General features: G+C 37.8%; 1 protein-coding gene across 1 annotated transcript in view; it reads left to right on the forward strand.

The window, feature by feature from the left end:
- Positions 1–15204: 15204 nt before the first annotated feature.
- Positions 15205–16931, forward strand: part of ANKFN1 (ankyrin repeat and fibronectin type III domain containing 1) — a 66359-nt gene continuing 64632 nt past the window's right edge. The window contains exon 1 of the mRNA XM_067308403.1: positions 15205–15405. Within this exon, the coding sequence (XP_067164504.1) occupies positions 15220–15405 (186 nt within the window). The 5' untranslated portion in view covers positions 15205–15219. The remainder of the gene's footprint in view (positions 15406–16931) is intronic.

Genomic DNA, 16931 nt, shown 5'->3' on the forward strand with positions numbered 1-16931 from the left:
TTTTAAATTAATAGGCAATCATCAGAGTAGAAGTGTTTTTGGTTAATAGCTTGGTAATACATGATTTTAGAAGGAGATAAAGAACATTATCACTAAAGGATAGAAAAAATAAGTACTCATTTTCCAAACAGCATATGCATATTTGCTGATATTGCTTGAATCTTTTAGTGCAAATCTTAACCCAAATTTCTCAGAGCAAATAAATGGCTTTAATGCTAGCTGAGCAGCAATACCTTATGCTGTATGGATCCTGTTGCATCAGTACTTATTTGGAAATGTGGTTAGTAAATTGGGGTCCAGAGGTTAGAGCTGGCCCAGAATGGTTTCTTCAAAGCGACAAATTGTATTTTCAGTTGCAATCATTTGGAAGATCTGCAATGAGTGAAAAACTGTAGAGTATGGTCTGAAGTATTTTATTTAACAACCAGGAAAAAAAATCACAAAATTTCAAATCTATTCATTACTGTGGTAAAGCTGCAGATTTTTAAAAATCTTAAAGGGCAGAAGAGCACCTGAATTAAAGTGTTTGGGTATTTTTTCTGACCAAGGACTCAGGTGTCATACTGGTCAGGGATGTTTGAAAGGGTAATTCTCTTATGCAGCATTTAATATCCGCAAGAGCTGGGTTTCACTCAGGTGTGCACCTGCAGAAGACACTACCTACATTACCATGTAAGATGCTAGTTCTGTGCAGGTTCGTAGGTTACTCATATACATGTTTTCTATGAAATACCTGCACGCAGAACATGCCACTGGTTTTATAAAAAATAATACAGGGAAAAGGTGCTTGGTGAGAGCTTTCGCATTGTGTGAATTCAGTTAATTTCTCCTTTATAGCACCTCATAATTTTTCTGAACAGAGGTCATTAATCATTCCGAATTGTGTAGAAGTTTGTGCGATAGCAGTAAGACCACCAAACCCTGACCCTGGAGGAAATGAATTCCTAAAGGTGAAAAGCAAGTGTTTTCTTAATTAAGCCACCTAAGCTGCCTGCTTTTACAAACATTTATTAACTCAGTTCAGATGAAGTCAGATTAGCACTTCTAGCTGCAGTGAATGTTTGTTTCATTGGACTACAAGTCCTTGTTTTCAAATTAGTATTCAATCTTTTAACACAACAGCAAGTTATTCTGCCCATCTGTCTCTTATGACAACTACAACTAAAGTAGCATCTAGATGGTGAAGTACAGACCCTTTCTAAGTACTTCATTTATTAAATTTTAGTTAGTTATTTATAATAGCATATTAAATTTTTTTTTACACTTTTGAAGTTAATTTTTAAAGTTCTTTTTAATTTGCTGCATGTAACTGAAACATAAGTGGATACGTAGAAAACAAAATATTCTTGATGCTGTAAACTTCTAGGGTAAGCGAGCTTGGTACCATAAAGGCTGTCCCAGCCAATGCCTATGTACTCCGGGAGCAACAGGTGTTTTAGCAGGACTTGCAGAACCAGAGGTACTTGGAACCTCGGCCCGGCTGCAGACTGAACCGGCTCAGGGTGACTGCAGCGCAGGCCGGGCCTGTTGTCCTGTCTCCAGCGGGTCCCTACACTCGCCAGAGTGATGCTGTCTCTTGCAACCATGTTTGCCCCCAGATTAGCCTCCATTGTCCTTTCTGATTTCAGGATGAGTGCACATGAATAAAGCATATCCCTGTTGGCCTGTTAGCAAGATGGAAGTTCAGAGGAGACTTTTGCTAACATAGGATTTGGCCTGCACCACAATCCCTTGTGAAGAGGTTACCATTTGTTTTTCAGTTCTGAAAGAAATACTGGCTTGCTTAAAGATTGATGTATGTACCTTGCTAGAGTGGAATCTGAATGTAGGAAATAAAATCAAGAATGTCATGGTCTGAGTCAGATTCTCTTTGACCAGTTATGAAACACAGAGTAGCGACTTGCTGCAACCTGCCATGAAAGGTGAAAAGTAGGAGTTTATTTCAGATTCGTTTCTCGCCTTTGGTGTTGATTGATGCATCAGTTAGGACATGATGAAGATGTGGGAATGGAAAGAGAAGGTGTGAACCAAATCTATCCAAAAATATGTATGTGCTCATTAAAGAGCAATGATCGCTTTCTATTCTGTTCTGGTTTGTGGTGGTAGAGTTGTGATTCATGTGGCAACAAAGTGAGGACTGGGAATAATGTTGATTCTTACAGAGAGGGTAACATAACTAATAGAAAGGAAATAAATTCATCAGCTTTAGGGCTTAAGGAAAGTGATGAGAAGATCTTTTCATGAACTACTGTTCTAACTGCTACATATTTTAAAAGCCTCTACTGCAATAAAAAGTAATGATTTTTGGCATAATACATTACAGATCTAAATTCTGCACAGGAAAGATTTGGTTGCATTTCCTGCCTTTTAATTTTCCTTTTATTGAAATGTTGGACTTCAGGAAAAAATGATCCTGTACTTTCCGTTTTGCCACTGATTTTGCTGTACCTTGTACCCCCTTATAAAATAGACACAATCATGTCCTTGTCTCTGCAAATTATAAAAAAAATCTTTAACAAAAACTCTCCCTTATTATGTGCATGTACATTGCCTCCATAGTAAACCTTGGATCTTCATGTTTTGAAAGCTATCATAAATGCTCAGCAAAATGAATGTTAGAATGAGCTCTTTAACTCAATGTGAAATAGAATTGCCCTGGAAAGCCTGGAGTTACTTCGCAGCAATCATTTCTGTTCTGTTTTGGTTTTTGTATTGCTCCTAGGAGAGGCTGGTTTGGAACTCCTCACAGTTATTTTCATTCTAACTAATAAATGAACAGTCACATTGGAGGAAATGATTGCAGGATGAATTCCAGTCTGCAAAACTAGCCCAGCCCGCAAGTGTTGTTTCTTTGTTGTAAAAATGACCCATGGGGCTATTCACAAAAGCTGGTCCAGTGAGACAGTTCTCCTTGTGGTTCTTTCTATGATAATGCAGATAATTCCTGTTTTGAATGCTCCTTGTCTAGAATAGACTGTCTCTACCAGGATCTGGAGAGATTATTCTCCCCAGGTTAGTTAGTCTTTCTAAATGATTCCCCTCTTCCTATTCCTTGTCCTCAGTATCCCAGTTTTTCTGAAATGGTGCTGGTGCTTCTTTGCTGTTTATTGAAATGCCTGATTTTATCACTGTAAAATTTGTTAAAGAGAGATCATTGCCCTTAAACAGATTTGTGCTTTTATCAGCACAAACAAGCTGCTCTTTCTGGAATATCTGTTTAGTGTAATGAATGTTGTCTGGAGTTCAGAGAATAGTAGGAAGTTGTTCTTTTGTTATCAAAGTTTTTTCTTTGCTCAACATGAAAAAGAATGACACTTGTTCAGTGCTTTATAGTGATGCTTTTATACATCAAATTTTGAAGAAAAAATAGATCCTCTTTCAGAAAGAGGCCTTATATTAGTAATTACATTGCTAATTATGGTAATCATACGTAAGTTACCATGACACATGTCTATATATATTTAAGTACCTTTCGGTCTTTCTAGTGACTGTCTTGCAATCCTAAAATTATTCTGATCTTGGAAGACAGCATCAGTTTACACCTCTATTAAAAAAAAAAACAAAAAAAAACAAACAAAAAAACTTTCTCTGGAGTCATGTGTGGTTCTGCTTCTCTTCAGCTCTTTCCCATGCCCAGTTTTGGTAAATGCTGTCTTTTCCTTTATTCTTTCCTAATCTGGAAATTGCCTGCTCTGAAAAGCTTGTTAACTTCTGTTTGTGAAACGTTTTGCTCTGACTTGGCTTAGATGCTGTTGCAGTGCAGCTGGGAGCGGTCACGGCCAGACAACACAGGGCACGAATTATCTCTGTACGCAGTGCCCGGCTAGAGAGCAGAACCAACGTGTGACTGACAAAGCCTCACCGGGCTGCTGTTGCTGACAGCTTCATTATTTCTGTGATGTTCAGCTGGGTAATTTATTTTTGAGGAACCACAATATCTTCATTTTTGTCTAATGATCTGCACGTAATTTTATAAGCTTTCTGAACATGGATATGTTCCCTCATGTTTAGATTTTTCCTAATATGGAGAACAATTGCAGTAACCCAACAGCATTCAGGTCTTTGTTTTTGTAATAGGGCAGCATCTCCATCAGGCAACCTTAGTGAGAAGCTCTGACCAAAAGCAGCTGCTTTTTGATTCCTAGTTTGAAATGGTAATATCTTTAAGGATCTGATGAACTCTTCGTGCTAAGGTATCATTGTTAACTTTAACTTATACTCCAAATGATCCAAAAAGACTTAGCGTTTTGTGGCTCAAAAACTCCAGGCCTGATTCTCTTCCACTGGAGCCAGAGATTAGAATTTGTCAGGAATTTTCCAATTAAAGAGACTAGAAAAAGAAGATGTCACTTTATCAAAAGCAAACTGTATAGAAACATACCATCTTTTAAGAGTTCTGACTAAATTCTGGTTTCCTGCTAGTTCATCTGAAAGGGTATTCTGAAGTATAAGTAACCAGGATCCCTGGCTCCAAGGCACCGCTGCCGTATAGACTGCCCCAAAGTCAGAGATCTCCTGGCCTCTGCGTTACTCCTTGCGGTACTGGGAGTCCACGAGCCTCAGACACTAGCGTTTCTGCCCGTGTCAGCTCTGCAGCAGAGCCTGGATGCCATTGAAGTCCAAGTTGAGTTGGGAGGATTTTAGATTAGGAACCATGGCCAAGTCAGGAAGCTTCGAGCTTGGGCTGTCAAGCTCACTTTCGTCTAGTCACTTAATCACAGGTGTCTCAAACATTTCAAAACATTTGGAAAAATTATTTCATTGGGAAATTTTCTAAACTTCATACAAACACAATTATTTTTTCTTCGCTCAGAGAATTTCAGAATTTCTTGAGTTTGATCACTTCTGTGACAGATGAGCTGGGAAATGCCTTTTTTTTAATGAATATACTGAATACTTCTGTGTCTCTGTGGATAATAGATTTTTTGCTATGGATTTGGATCAAGAACACTGGCTACAGGAACTGGTAAGACAATAGGATTTACATCAGTGTCCTTGAGGAAACACAAAGAACTGGGACACAGAATTGAAGATGATAGGTAAGCAGGGAGCCAGAGAGGCAGAAATGGCTAAAACCAGGGTTGGAATTTGCTGCAATAGCTTGTGTGTGTAACAGCTTGCAAGAAAGACATGTCTGTAGGCCTTTTTTTTTTCCCCCCCTTTTCCCACTGTATGCCTTTGGGTGTATGAAAAAAACCCAAAACCCGAAACAACAAAATCCAGTATCTTGTTTCAAGGAGCTGAGTCACTTTGACCACCTTTCTAGTCATAGATTTCCAAAATCAGACAGCATACAGATGCCAGATGGAGTTGGCTGACTATGCTACTTTGGGAGGAAGGTTGGATTCCAACTTCCCGATATCTAATCTGCCTGCAACACTGCCTGATTCCAGCTACAAAGGTTTGCAGGATGCCAAACCTGATGCCTGAGGAGCGCTCTTCTCAATGGATTCCAAGCAGCCTAAAATACAGCTCTCCCTCTAATCATGACGACAGTTTTGCCATTCATTGATTAAGAAGTAAAGTCAAACGCCATGTGAAGCTTTAAAATTCCCTATGTTTGAGTGTATTTCTTAGTCCCAAGCTGCATACCCAATTTCTAGACTCTACTGGTCTACTGAGCATTTTTCACAAATTCAGTATCTGCACAGAGCCAGAACACAAGGTGATATAAAGCAGAGGGACATTAGTGTCAGTTTACCGAGGAAGTGCTTGCTACAGAAATATCATATGCAATTAAGTGTTGGACATTGTGGCCCTGGGACAATGTAATACATGTGTGTGGCTGCTGTTCCATGGACCACATCCTGCTTTTGAAGAACTGGGTGAATACTGCCACCTATTGATTGATTAAGTAAAAATGAATGTCTCCCAGCTGCCTTGAGATTTTACATTGAATTTATCATCCTCAGCATGAGCATTCCTTTGCTCATTCCAGAATTGTTACCTATGGCCAGAAGAAACAAACAGAATTTGATAAATTAAATTAAGCGCCAACAAAATGTGCTGCTTGGCTGCTGAAAATATCTATTATGTATAAAACTGAGATTAGTAGAGGGTACATATTTTGCTAAATGTGTCAGTTATCAGCTAATTTGGGCGGCCTCTTTAAATAAAATGTATTGCTGAACTCACATCATACAAATATGCAGCTTTAGCAATAATAATAATAGCTTCTGGAATCAGCTCATGTTGTGTGCTGCATGTAGGTAAACTTGTAGAGTGATCAAACATGGAATGAAAATCTCTCTGTTGCAATAGGTTGCTTAACTAATTAAGTAGTAAAAAGTACAGCAAAGGAAATATGTGACTCAACTAACTAAGTATGAACTATACAGGCAAGTGAAAGAATAAACAGGTGACGTCTGAGTCATCTAATGGAATCATCAAGGCTTAAGAACATGCAGGTTCCTGTCCAAGATCAGACCAACGATTCTGCTTACATGTGTTTTATCATAAATCCATATCTTTGTTTTCTGTAGATCTTTCATTTTTTTCCACTTCCAGAACTAGATATAGGTGCATCTTGCACTGACTTACATTCAGTCAGGATTTTTAGTAATTTTATGTTTTATCTTTTGGTAAATTTATGATTACCTCTCTTATCTTAGTAAAGGTTATTTTGTGTTTTCTGGTTTTGAACAGTTTAACAATAAACTTAAATCCATGTGACAGGAAGAATTAGAAATATATTCACTAATTATCTTTCAAAGAACTAGCTTGGGCAACAAATCATCTTGTATTTTACTGTTCTACCAAATGATATTTGGGTAGCAATGGAGAAGTGCTAAGCATCATAGAAATGGAAATGGCAGCTACAAAATGTCTACTTTTCATTAAGCTGAGGGGAGAAAGCAAAAGAGACAAGGGGAACATTGATCCACAATGCGAAACTGCTACAGAGTGTTTAAGAATAGACTAATTTTAATAAATTCACTTCAGCTTTTTCCCCTGGAAGCAGCTAGAAAGAGAGAGCTCCCTCACAAGTGAATTCCACAAGTGGAGTCCATAGATACCAAAAAAACTTAACCAAGGATTTTGACTTGGAAGAAGCATACCCATTCAGGACAGCACTGAAAATGGAATTTTAAAGCTTACATTTAAATTTACTTATAATATTAATCATACTATACTATATTAATATTTTACTTAGTGCTTAGACATTTCAGATTTTCAATATGTTGTTTTTCCAGATAGTATCCAGTGTTAAAGAGGTATTCAGTAGTTTTCAAAAGATTTCCAATCTTCCTCCTGTTGGCAAGGAGCAGGGACTTCAGTCCGCCGTCCTGCAGCCTAATGATGCTCGGAAGGAGCAGGACAAAAGAGAATCTTGTACAGATTTAGCCTGTGATTGTGACAATACAGCAGAAGAAACATTTGGCATAGTGTATTGTCATAACACTTGGTAAGTCTAGTCTATATATATACACATATATTAGCTCTTAAAAATGATTTGGTCCATATCCAGATTCATTAAAACTGTATAGAATAAGTTCAAGTCCCATGACACATACAAATGTCAGGCCCAAGACCAGATTTTGGCTTCAGCAACTCTGGCAAAAGGATACTTTTTGGTTTGAGGTTGAGTGCCCTTAAGTTTTAAAGGGCGGGAGAATCAGACTGGTCACCAGCTTTTGGGAGGTTTCCAATATTTTCCATAATCAAGTATCATGTCTGAATATAGCCAGTGAAGTTTTCTGCAGATTGTAACAGTAGCTTTGGTATCTCATTAAAAACAAACAAAAAGTGTTTACTGTAGGTATTAAAAATCAGTGGTTTTGACAGACCCAGGAAAGCGTGTGTCCTTTTTCTTTTTTTTTTTTTTTCTGTTGCCACGTGTTAAACAGGAGTATTCCAGTTACGTGAATTTAACCCAGTAGACTGCCTAGGCAGGCTAGTGCTCTTCCAAATTGTTGCTTATCTTTGTTTATCACCTACAGTGTTTTTAGAATTCTAAGGCTGTGCATGGTTATTCCATATTCTGACTTTGTAGCATCTTTGTAGGTTTCTATGGGATCCAGAGTTTTCATTTTTTGCCTATTGTAAGCAATTTTTATTTTGAAATATCACCATTCTAATATTTTGGAAGGTATTAATGCTGCAAGATCTGTTTTAGCTGAAATTTAGGTATCAGTAAAGTATGTTTTTCTTATTTAATAGCATTTTTTAAAGGTAACCTGTTCAGGCTGGGAGCTTTCAAATGATCTTGCAGATGTCCCATAGCTATGGATATGGTTGCTGCTTTTGTTGCTATGATTGCAGACAGCTGTAGTGTAGCTTGCTTGAAGAAAGAAGAAACAATACATCACATGCAACATGCATTACTGGACAGAATGTAGGATTGTGATTCTTTTTTTCCCCCCCTTTTATTCATTTAACATAAAACTAACTGCCTTAAGATGGCTGCATTAATGTCTTTTTGCTCATACTTCATGACAAATTAATTACAATTGCAGTTTTGTGTACTCTGGCAGTAGTTATTTGTTCTACTTGCATGCTGAGCTGCTGATCAATTTTAAGGAATAAAATAAGCTAAAAGCATAGAGAAGTCATGGCATCTTTGACTACAGAGGCAAGAGCTTTAGATACTAGACATTCTTCTAGCTGCAGTGGTAACTAGTAGAAATAAGGCACCAAATTTTTTACCTATGATATGGCATTATTTGCTTTAAAAATTATTTTACTCTGAGATCTAATCAATGATCTTGGATTTCAGTAATTGCTAGTAATAAGCTTTTTCATTTCTGATCATTCATGCAGTATAAGGAAGAGGTTTACTCATTCTGCCCAGAGGCTGAACCAGAAGAGACAGCAAAGCCAATGTGATTCATTGAATGAAGATAGGGACAATTGCCACCAACTTTTTCACATTTTGCCTTGAATAACCTGAGCTGGTAAGTCAAATTTAATTTTTAATACATATATTCTTTAATTATTAGTTCAGGTATAAAATTGTTTAACATACTATTTAAGTACACGTATAGTGTTGAGTGTTTTCTTGCCTGTTGTGTGCATTTTCCTAAAATCTGAAGTTAACACAGCTATGCTGTGTCCTTCTGGTGTGCCTGTCTGTAGAGTATAGTGTGTATGTGCCACATAAACCAGACACTGATCTGTAATTTAGATTTTTCCTCTCTCTGCAGTATGATTTAAAAGCTGTGCATGAATAATAGATGTATATTTACCAATCCAAAAAATGCTTTTATAAGGGTAACTTATTCATTTGTATTTGAAATTGACTTTTCAGCACACTGCTGTTGGGGAATAAAAGGTTACTTTAGCACTTAGAAGTACAGGAAGAAATCTGATCACAAAGATTAAGCTGCGCTGTGTGCAGCATGAACTGTGTGTTAGAAGTCTTCTGTCACTGGTTTGGTACATGCTGTGGCAGGGGGATAGTACCAAGAATGAGACTATGTTTTGGTGGTTATTTCTAGTGTAGTGCAGTGACTGTTTCCCCAGAGATTAAGGTTACTTGTTATTGGAACTACTGCCACAAGCCTTTCTTTTTTAATTCTTAGAAAAGCAAGCTACTGTTAACTGTTACTGTTACAAGGGTAGCTGCTGTTGTTACTCTGTACAGTTCCACCCTTTAATGACAAACCTTGTAAAATATTTGCTATTGTAGTACTTGACCTGCTGTGAGAATGCTAGTTAGTTGTATCATACAGAACTACTCTGAACCATACTGAAATCTCCTTAATCATTTCATTTTGACTTATGCTATTTACATACAGAGCTTTCCAAGATGCAAATCTCAATAGGATCGATTGTGGACATCACCTGTGCCTAAACTGTTAGTCTTTAATGTATTGTATCCATTTCAATTGCAGCAATGATAGATCATGATGTTAGCATATTTCAGGCTTGTATATGGTAGTTGCAGGATTTGCTATTTCACTCAAGACAATGCACGTTTTTCTGTTTCACCTGACTGGTGAAGTGAGGACATGGTTGTTTAAAAAAAAAAAGAAAGAAAGAAAGAAAAAAAAGGACTTAAAAAAGGAGCCTAAAGCTGTTCTCGTAAAATGGTTTGCATCTGTAAAAATAAGCACATGCCAGCATCCAATAAAAAGCAATAAGTTTTGAATCACAGAATTATGTGAGTTGACTTGTCTTTGTTTTCCTTATTATATATTTTACTCATGATTTTACCTGATCTCATTTCCATTGCTCCTCTTGGGAGTCATTTCTACAGCTTAATAAGATCACACTTCCAGAAAGTTTTCCAGAATATGCAGCTTACATTTATCTTTCCTTTTTTAATTTCCTAGCTTGTATGTGACCACAAAATATCTTCAGTACAATAATTTTCAGCAGTGCTTTGCATCTTGTTTCAGTGCAATGAGGAAGAATATGGTTCATTTTCATTATATTATTCCAGCTATTGCTTTGCTGTTCTGTGTTTATTTCATGCAATATTCCATGGTTCTGATGGTTAGTATATAGGATAAAATGTATTTGACATTTTTCAAGTCATTTGTAATGCATTGGTTCTGTGTGGACAGCAAAGATGCCATCTGTTTTATCACTGAATAGTTGCAATTTTTGTAGTGCTTATTTAGCTTTTCTGTAGACTTGCGTGCTCTTGACTGGAGAGAAACTTCCATGAGGTTATATAATAAGATTCTGTGCTCTTTCCACATTCATGTTGGTCTTAGGGATTTGCTTTGGCTACATACTCAGAAAGTTTCCATAGATAATATGAGAAGTCTATTGTTACAGTCCTTGTAAGTTATCGTTTAAATGGTTAGTAACACAATCATTTTTCTTTGGATATCTAAGTCCTGTTTTCTTGACCTGATGAGAGTGGTAAAGACTGCAGAAAGCCCTAGGGATTATATAGCTGGAGTCAAACTGGGGGTTAGATACAGTGAACGGGGACAGTAACCTCTGCTGTGTGGAATGGGCCTGAACAGGCTTGGTATCAAGTTGCTGCTTGGCTTTCCTGAGTTGGAGACATAGGCCAGCAGCCAGATGATACTTGCATTTACTTTGGTCCTGAGGCTACACCAACTTCCTGAGGTACTGAGGGCCTTTCTTCTGTTTACAGTGTGCGGAATTGAAATAGAGAGAATCAACCTGCAAACTGTCTGAATTTTGAATGTATGTTAGGAGATGTGTGACTAAACTAATGCCCCTACCAAACCCTCGAATTTCTTGGAAGACTGTTCAAAGACTGAGAGGTGCTTCTCATTTACTTGCTCAGATTAAATTCCCCTTATAAAAGAAAATGTTGCTGTCAAGGTATTCTCTGTAAAAATAAATAAAATTAATTCTTCCTGAAAACCACTTCTCTACCTGCTCCAGAATAGTTCAAATTTGACTTTCCAGACACTCTGTGGAAGACATCTGGTCAAATGTGTTTAAGGAGAAGGATACGAATATGCTTCCTGCAATAGTGAAGGGTGGTGAAGAGATCTTTTTTTTTTTTTTTTGGTAGGTGTCAGGCTGGCAAAATTCCTTTTTTAATTATAATTTTAATCCTCAAGAGTATTGCCACAATACTAATTCAATGAACTTTGTATGTTTGGGCACTATAGCTTTATATAAGCATGGCTTTAGATATAAATAAATGCCTGTTGACATCAGCCCTAATAATCTCCATCCAAAATCTGCTCCTCTTCAACAACTGTCCTCTCCAGAGACAGCTTAGTCACGTACAGTCAATAATCAGGATGTTTGGTACAGCAAGATGTGACAGCCTAGGGAGGACTGATGATAAGGCCTAAGCCATGTTAGCTTTAATAACAGGTATCCCTGATTGGTTTTAATAGTACCACAACAGTTTGAATAGGTATGAGCAGTCCTACTAAGTAGGTATGCCTAATTTATTTAATGTGAACTTACTGAGAAGCTGTGCAGACATTTAGTAAGTCTCCATATTGGCATAGAGACTTAAGGAAACTTGGCACCTTTCCATAAGATACCATTGTGCCCCGCAGAGGTGCCGAACCTGTTGCCTTTGATACAAAAAAAAATAATTCCAAAGCTAACACAGTGGAGTATGCTGATCTACCTTTTCATTAAGTACTGGATGTATCTGCTTTCCCTTTTTGTCCTCATCTTGATGGCATCTGGGTTTTGTGTGGTGAATGAAAATTGTTCTCTCTCTCATGATTTTATTACTAACTGTGTAGTATTTGGTGTTTAATGATTTTAATCTTGGAATCAAATGATTTTGGGATATTGAAACTTTATTTTAAAACATTCCTATATTGGCCTGCTTTTTGTCCACAACTTGGGACTGATCTTGACCCAGGCTTTTTTGATGTAAGGAAGAGATTCTCCGATGATGTTAGTAGTTTGACCCAGGTGAAAATTGAGGTAAGAGGAGAAACTTCTGTGTGATAATTTGCAGCTCTGAATAATAATAAACACTGTGGAAGCATTACTCTGAGTAACTGAGATTTTTTGGTGAATTGCTGAGTTTCTTTAAAGTACTAATAGCATGACATAGTGGAAGATAAAGATCCCTTGGGCTAATCCACTACTTAAACTTATTTTTAATAAATATCTGAAAATAAATTGTACAATGGAAGCTATTCTAAATGGAGACAGATGAGAAGGCATTCTTATGACCATCTTAAAAAAGGCGTTTTGTTTCATGTGTTTATCTCCTGTTGATCTCATGGATGCACCAGTAAAACAAAAGGCTGTCTTCATAGTGTGTTCAGTGTTGGCACTCAGCACTTAACAGCCACTTCCATACAGTAAAGCCTAACCTATATTGATTCTGTCACATGCTTGCAAATAATTCCGGTGTTCCTGGCACCTTTGCAAGGTAATACTGGGAATCATAGTTTTAGTGTTTGCTCCAGTTTAACACTAAGAAGTACCTTCTCATTTCTGCAGCTTCAGTTCTTTTCCTGCCTCTGCCAGTCTGTTGACTCTTACTTTAAACATTTTTCCCTGTGTTCCTTGGTTTCCCCTGTAAGCCTTTCTCTCTAGCCTGTGCAGGCTTATTTGGGGCACAGAATAAAATGCTTCATTTGAGGAGTCAGTGATTTCAGTTAGTCCTTGTAGGAACTGCTGAAATACATGTAATATTTTAAAAGCAGGATTAATTGAGTTGTTTGTGTGTGAGCCTCACTTTAGCTTTTGTCCATATGCTCAGAGAAAGGCAATCCAAAATCAGGCGTAGTACTGCAGCTCCCCAAGTCCCAGAGAGCTTGTTTCTTATCACTCTGCTCTTGCTCCTTCCTTTGAGGAAGCAGCTCACCCAGGGTTCTAGTCTTGTGTTTGTACACACTGTCGTGCTAATTTAAGTCATCATGTCACGCATCGCAATTATCTTGACTCTGTCTCTTCATTCAGAGGCTTGGCCTCTCTTCAATACCTCATGAGCTTGGGGAATGTGTGAGATTATGTGTAATCAGATACTTGTGTGCTCAGGATGTCTGCTTCACTACCAGTTACGAATGAGAAAGCAAGATGTAGAGGGCCCTCAGATGTTTAGTGAAGAATGCTTTTATGATTCTAAATAATTGTTAGAGTCCAGTCCTGCAATTTGCAATTTCCTGTGATTTGCTCAGATGCAGGCTAAGACCCCTTAGAAAGTTACAGGATTTGTATCATAGTACATAGAATCTAAAAATTATTTCCAGGAGCAGGTAGTCTAAAAGGCAGCTAGATAAACTATTGCAACTGTGAGATCTTCTAGATAGATGTTCTCTCTTCTAAACGTGTACACGTTCTTGGCAGGGGAAAGAACAATGTAGAGAACGTACATTTTCCTCACCTTTGCCCTTACGGAGATCCATGAAGACATCTTCCTGTGTTTGTAGTTGGGTCAAATCTGATTCTCAATTGCCCTTCAGAAGGGTAAAGTATTTAAAGTATTTCCAGAAAACTAAATGTTAATTCAATACTGAAAAATGGCTGTAACCATAGAGCATAGAAAGTATTATGGTTTACTTAATGCTGAGATAATATGGAAGCCCTATTGGGCTAGGCAATCCTAAAGACAGGAGGTAGTTCCTCATTGGAAGAGTTTATGGTCTAAATGAACAGGGTAAACAGCGCAGGATAAAGTTATATAATATACAGACAAAATCAGTGCCTGTTCACTGAGGGAAGAAACTACTCAGTGTAAAATTGTAAACAGCAACAACACTTAGAATCGCAGATTGTTTTAACTGTAAAACATAAGATGTAAAGCTTTTGTTTGCAGTAGCCTAGACACTAGTTGGCCATAGGTGGTTTGAAGTGAAAGAGCACTTAAGCTTCATTTTGCAAACACTTATGCCTACAACAGAGCCTGAATGACTTTTTGTGTTTCAGTTGTTATTTTTTGTAACATCGTGCTTTAGGAGTCCTAGTCACAGAGCAAGTGCCCCCCCCACCCCAAGTCCCAGACACATGCTGCTCAAAATTCTGAGAAAAATCTCAGTCTGTCACCAGGGTCTTTCGGCTGGAGGATATGTGTCAGCCTTTAATGAATATTCACTTAAATGTAAGCTCACACATTATTTCCCCAGTAGCTTATGGTGGTTTCATAGATGGAAAAATATTTTGAATCAAGCCATACTTTGAGTGAAAAATACTGCTTTGGAGTCTCTAGAGGAAGCAAATCCACCCACAAGCCTGAAAATATGTTGCAAAATTTGGGTCATGCAATTTGCTAGCAGATACTAATGTGTAAAATAAAGTACCTGCCTTGTCTCTGCTTGAGCTTGTGTCAAACTGAAGTCACTGGACCAGTTCAAAGAATTCAGTCATGCAGTGTTCTCTAGTCACTGTTAGGTATCTTTCCTCTCCATCTCTTCAGTTTTGTTTTAAGAAACCAGTGTTCTGGCAAAATTCAGATTCAAATTATGTACATGTTATCCAAAGTTTATAGAAATATTTACAAAGGCTTTTTTTGATACCCATATTACCAGAACTTGCTCTATCAGAAGTTCTTCACTTCTCTCACTAAATGTAAACCCTTCTCCTTACACTAACTGGCATTTCTAAAGTGATCCCTTATATTTTTCCATCCTTAATCTTCCCTCCCCATAGATACCAGTGGACTAATCCCATAAATAGCAATTTGCCATTGAGGTGGCTCCAAAATGTGCTTTTAAGTGTTCTTAACATTCAGAACAAAAACTGTGTTTGTGAAAGTACGTTTTGCCTTAGAAGTCTTGCAATGCTTGTTTCAATGGCACAATTGTCAGAGTAACAAAAGTTTGTTAAACAGCTATGTTGTTTTTCTTCTAGAAACACAAAGTGAAAATGACACAGCAAATGCATAATTTAAGTCTCCTCCAGACTAAAAAGAACAGTGGGCCATCTTCTCCAAATGCTGCGAAGCGGTTATATCGGAACTTGTCAGAAAAGCTGAAGGGGAGTCATACATCCTTTGATGAAGCATATTTCAGAGCCCGATCAGACCGGCTCAGTCTCCGTAAGACTTCAATGGTAATTACTTAATATTTATCAAATTGCCAGTTTACTGTCTTATTAATTTTGCCCTGTCTCCTTAATCAGTTTGCTTTTAATCCATACTTTCCATCATCTCACTTTGCCTGTTCCCTGACCAGTCATGTACACTCTTATTCCTAAGCTTACAACTGTGGATGGTCCTGTGTCAAGGCACAGAGTAATTAACATTACGTTTAGTAATGTCTGATCTTCTTGAAGGCTAAATAGAAGCTACTTTACAGTGATGATGCTTTATTTTGGGAGAAAGATATTAACTTAGCATAAATGTAATAAAATCTGAATTAAAAAGAATATAAAAATGCTTGCCTCCCATAAGACATGAAGAAAAAATACTTTGAGAAAACTGAAGATGTATTTAGTATAAATTCCAGTTTTTCTGAGCAACGGAGCAAATAGAACTCATGTGATATGACAGATAAATGCAAGGTTGATCAGGTACTGTGGTGATGGGCACTAGATAAAACAATGGAAAAGGGGATGATACATGAAGCAGTTTGGTCTGGGTACTCTACCCTCGTTGCAGAACGTGTCATTACAGCCAAGCATTCTAGGCCTGGTATAGGAAAGCATGTAAGTACCTGCTGGACTTAACACTCACCAGTGCTCCTATTTATGCCTGTGCTGGTAAAGTTACACAACCTCCAGCACATACATTTTGAAGAACAAGCTGCATCCTTGAAATAATAGCGCAGTATAAGCTCAGTGCACTATAGAATCTGGTTTGTTTGCTGGAGAAAGATGAACCTGCTGCTGAGACTGTCATAACAAAACATCTGCTATTTCCATAAGTAGGAAGAAAAGACATATCCTTCAACTTCTCCTCTGAATTATTTTGAGGAAAAGAGTTCCTCTCCACTTACGAAGAGCAATGACTTATGACAGTGCCTGTGACTATGCCAGGAGACATCTCTTGAAACCATTACTCTGCTGCACTAAAGCAGATGTTCAGCACAGTGCAGGACTAAGCTGAACATGGTTGGGCCAGATGATGAAAATACTACATTATGCCAGAAGAAGCAGCACAGTCTAGTTTTCTTTAACACTCACAAATCTGTATTAGATATGAGACATTATATGCATCAATGCAGGAACTGAAACTAATTTAAAAATCAATTCAAAATGATGCTAACCGACAGAGGATCACTCCTTTCATGAATTTAGAGGACCCAGGCATGGCCCATGGAAGCAATAAGCTGACATGTAGCTCTAATACACTGGGAAGTCAAAAGGCTGTTGTCTCTCTCCTGTGAAGAAGCACTGCGATCCAAAGGAAACATGGGATCATGGCTCCCCCCGTCACCTCTGCCAGAGCCAATAGAGCTTGTTTTACTGAAGGAGAAGCATGAAACTCAGGCCAGGCTTGGTAGCTGGAGAACAGCCTTTATGTAGCAGGCAACAGATGTGCTTTAGAGGCAGTGGGTTTCCAGGTGCTTTCAGTTTGGGGATCATTTGAATTTGGGCTTTTTTTTAAGTGTGAACTATGAAAAAAGATCCCTTGGGTC

This window comes from Apteryx mantelli, chromosome 19, assembly GCF_036417845.1.
Source record: "Apteryx mantelli isolate bAptMan1 chromosome 19, bAptMan1.hap1, whole genome shotgun sequence".
In the NCBI taxonomy this organism is placed as follows: Eukaryota; Metazoa; Chordata; class Aves; order Apterygiformes; family Apterygidae; genus Apteryx; species Apteryx mantelli.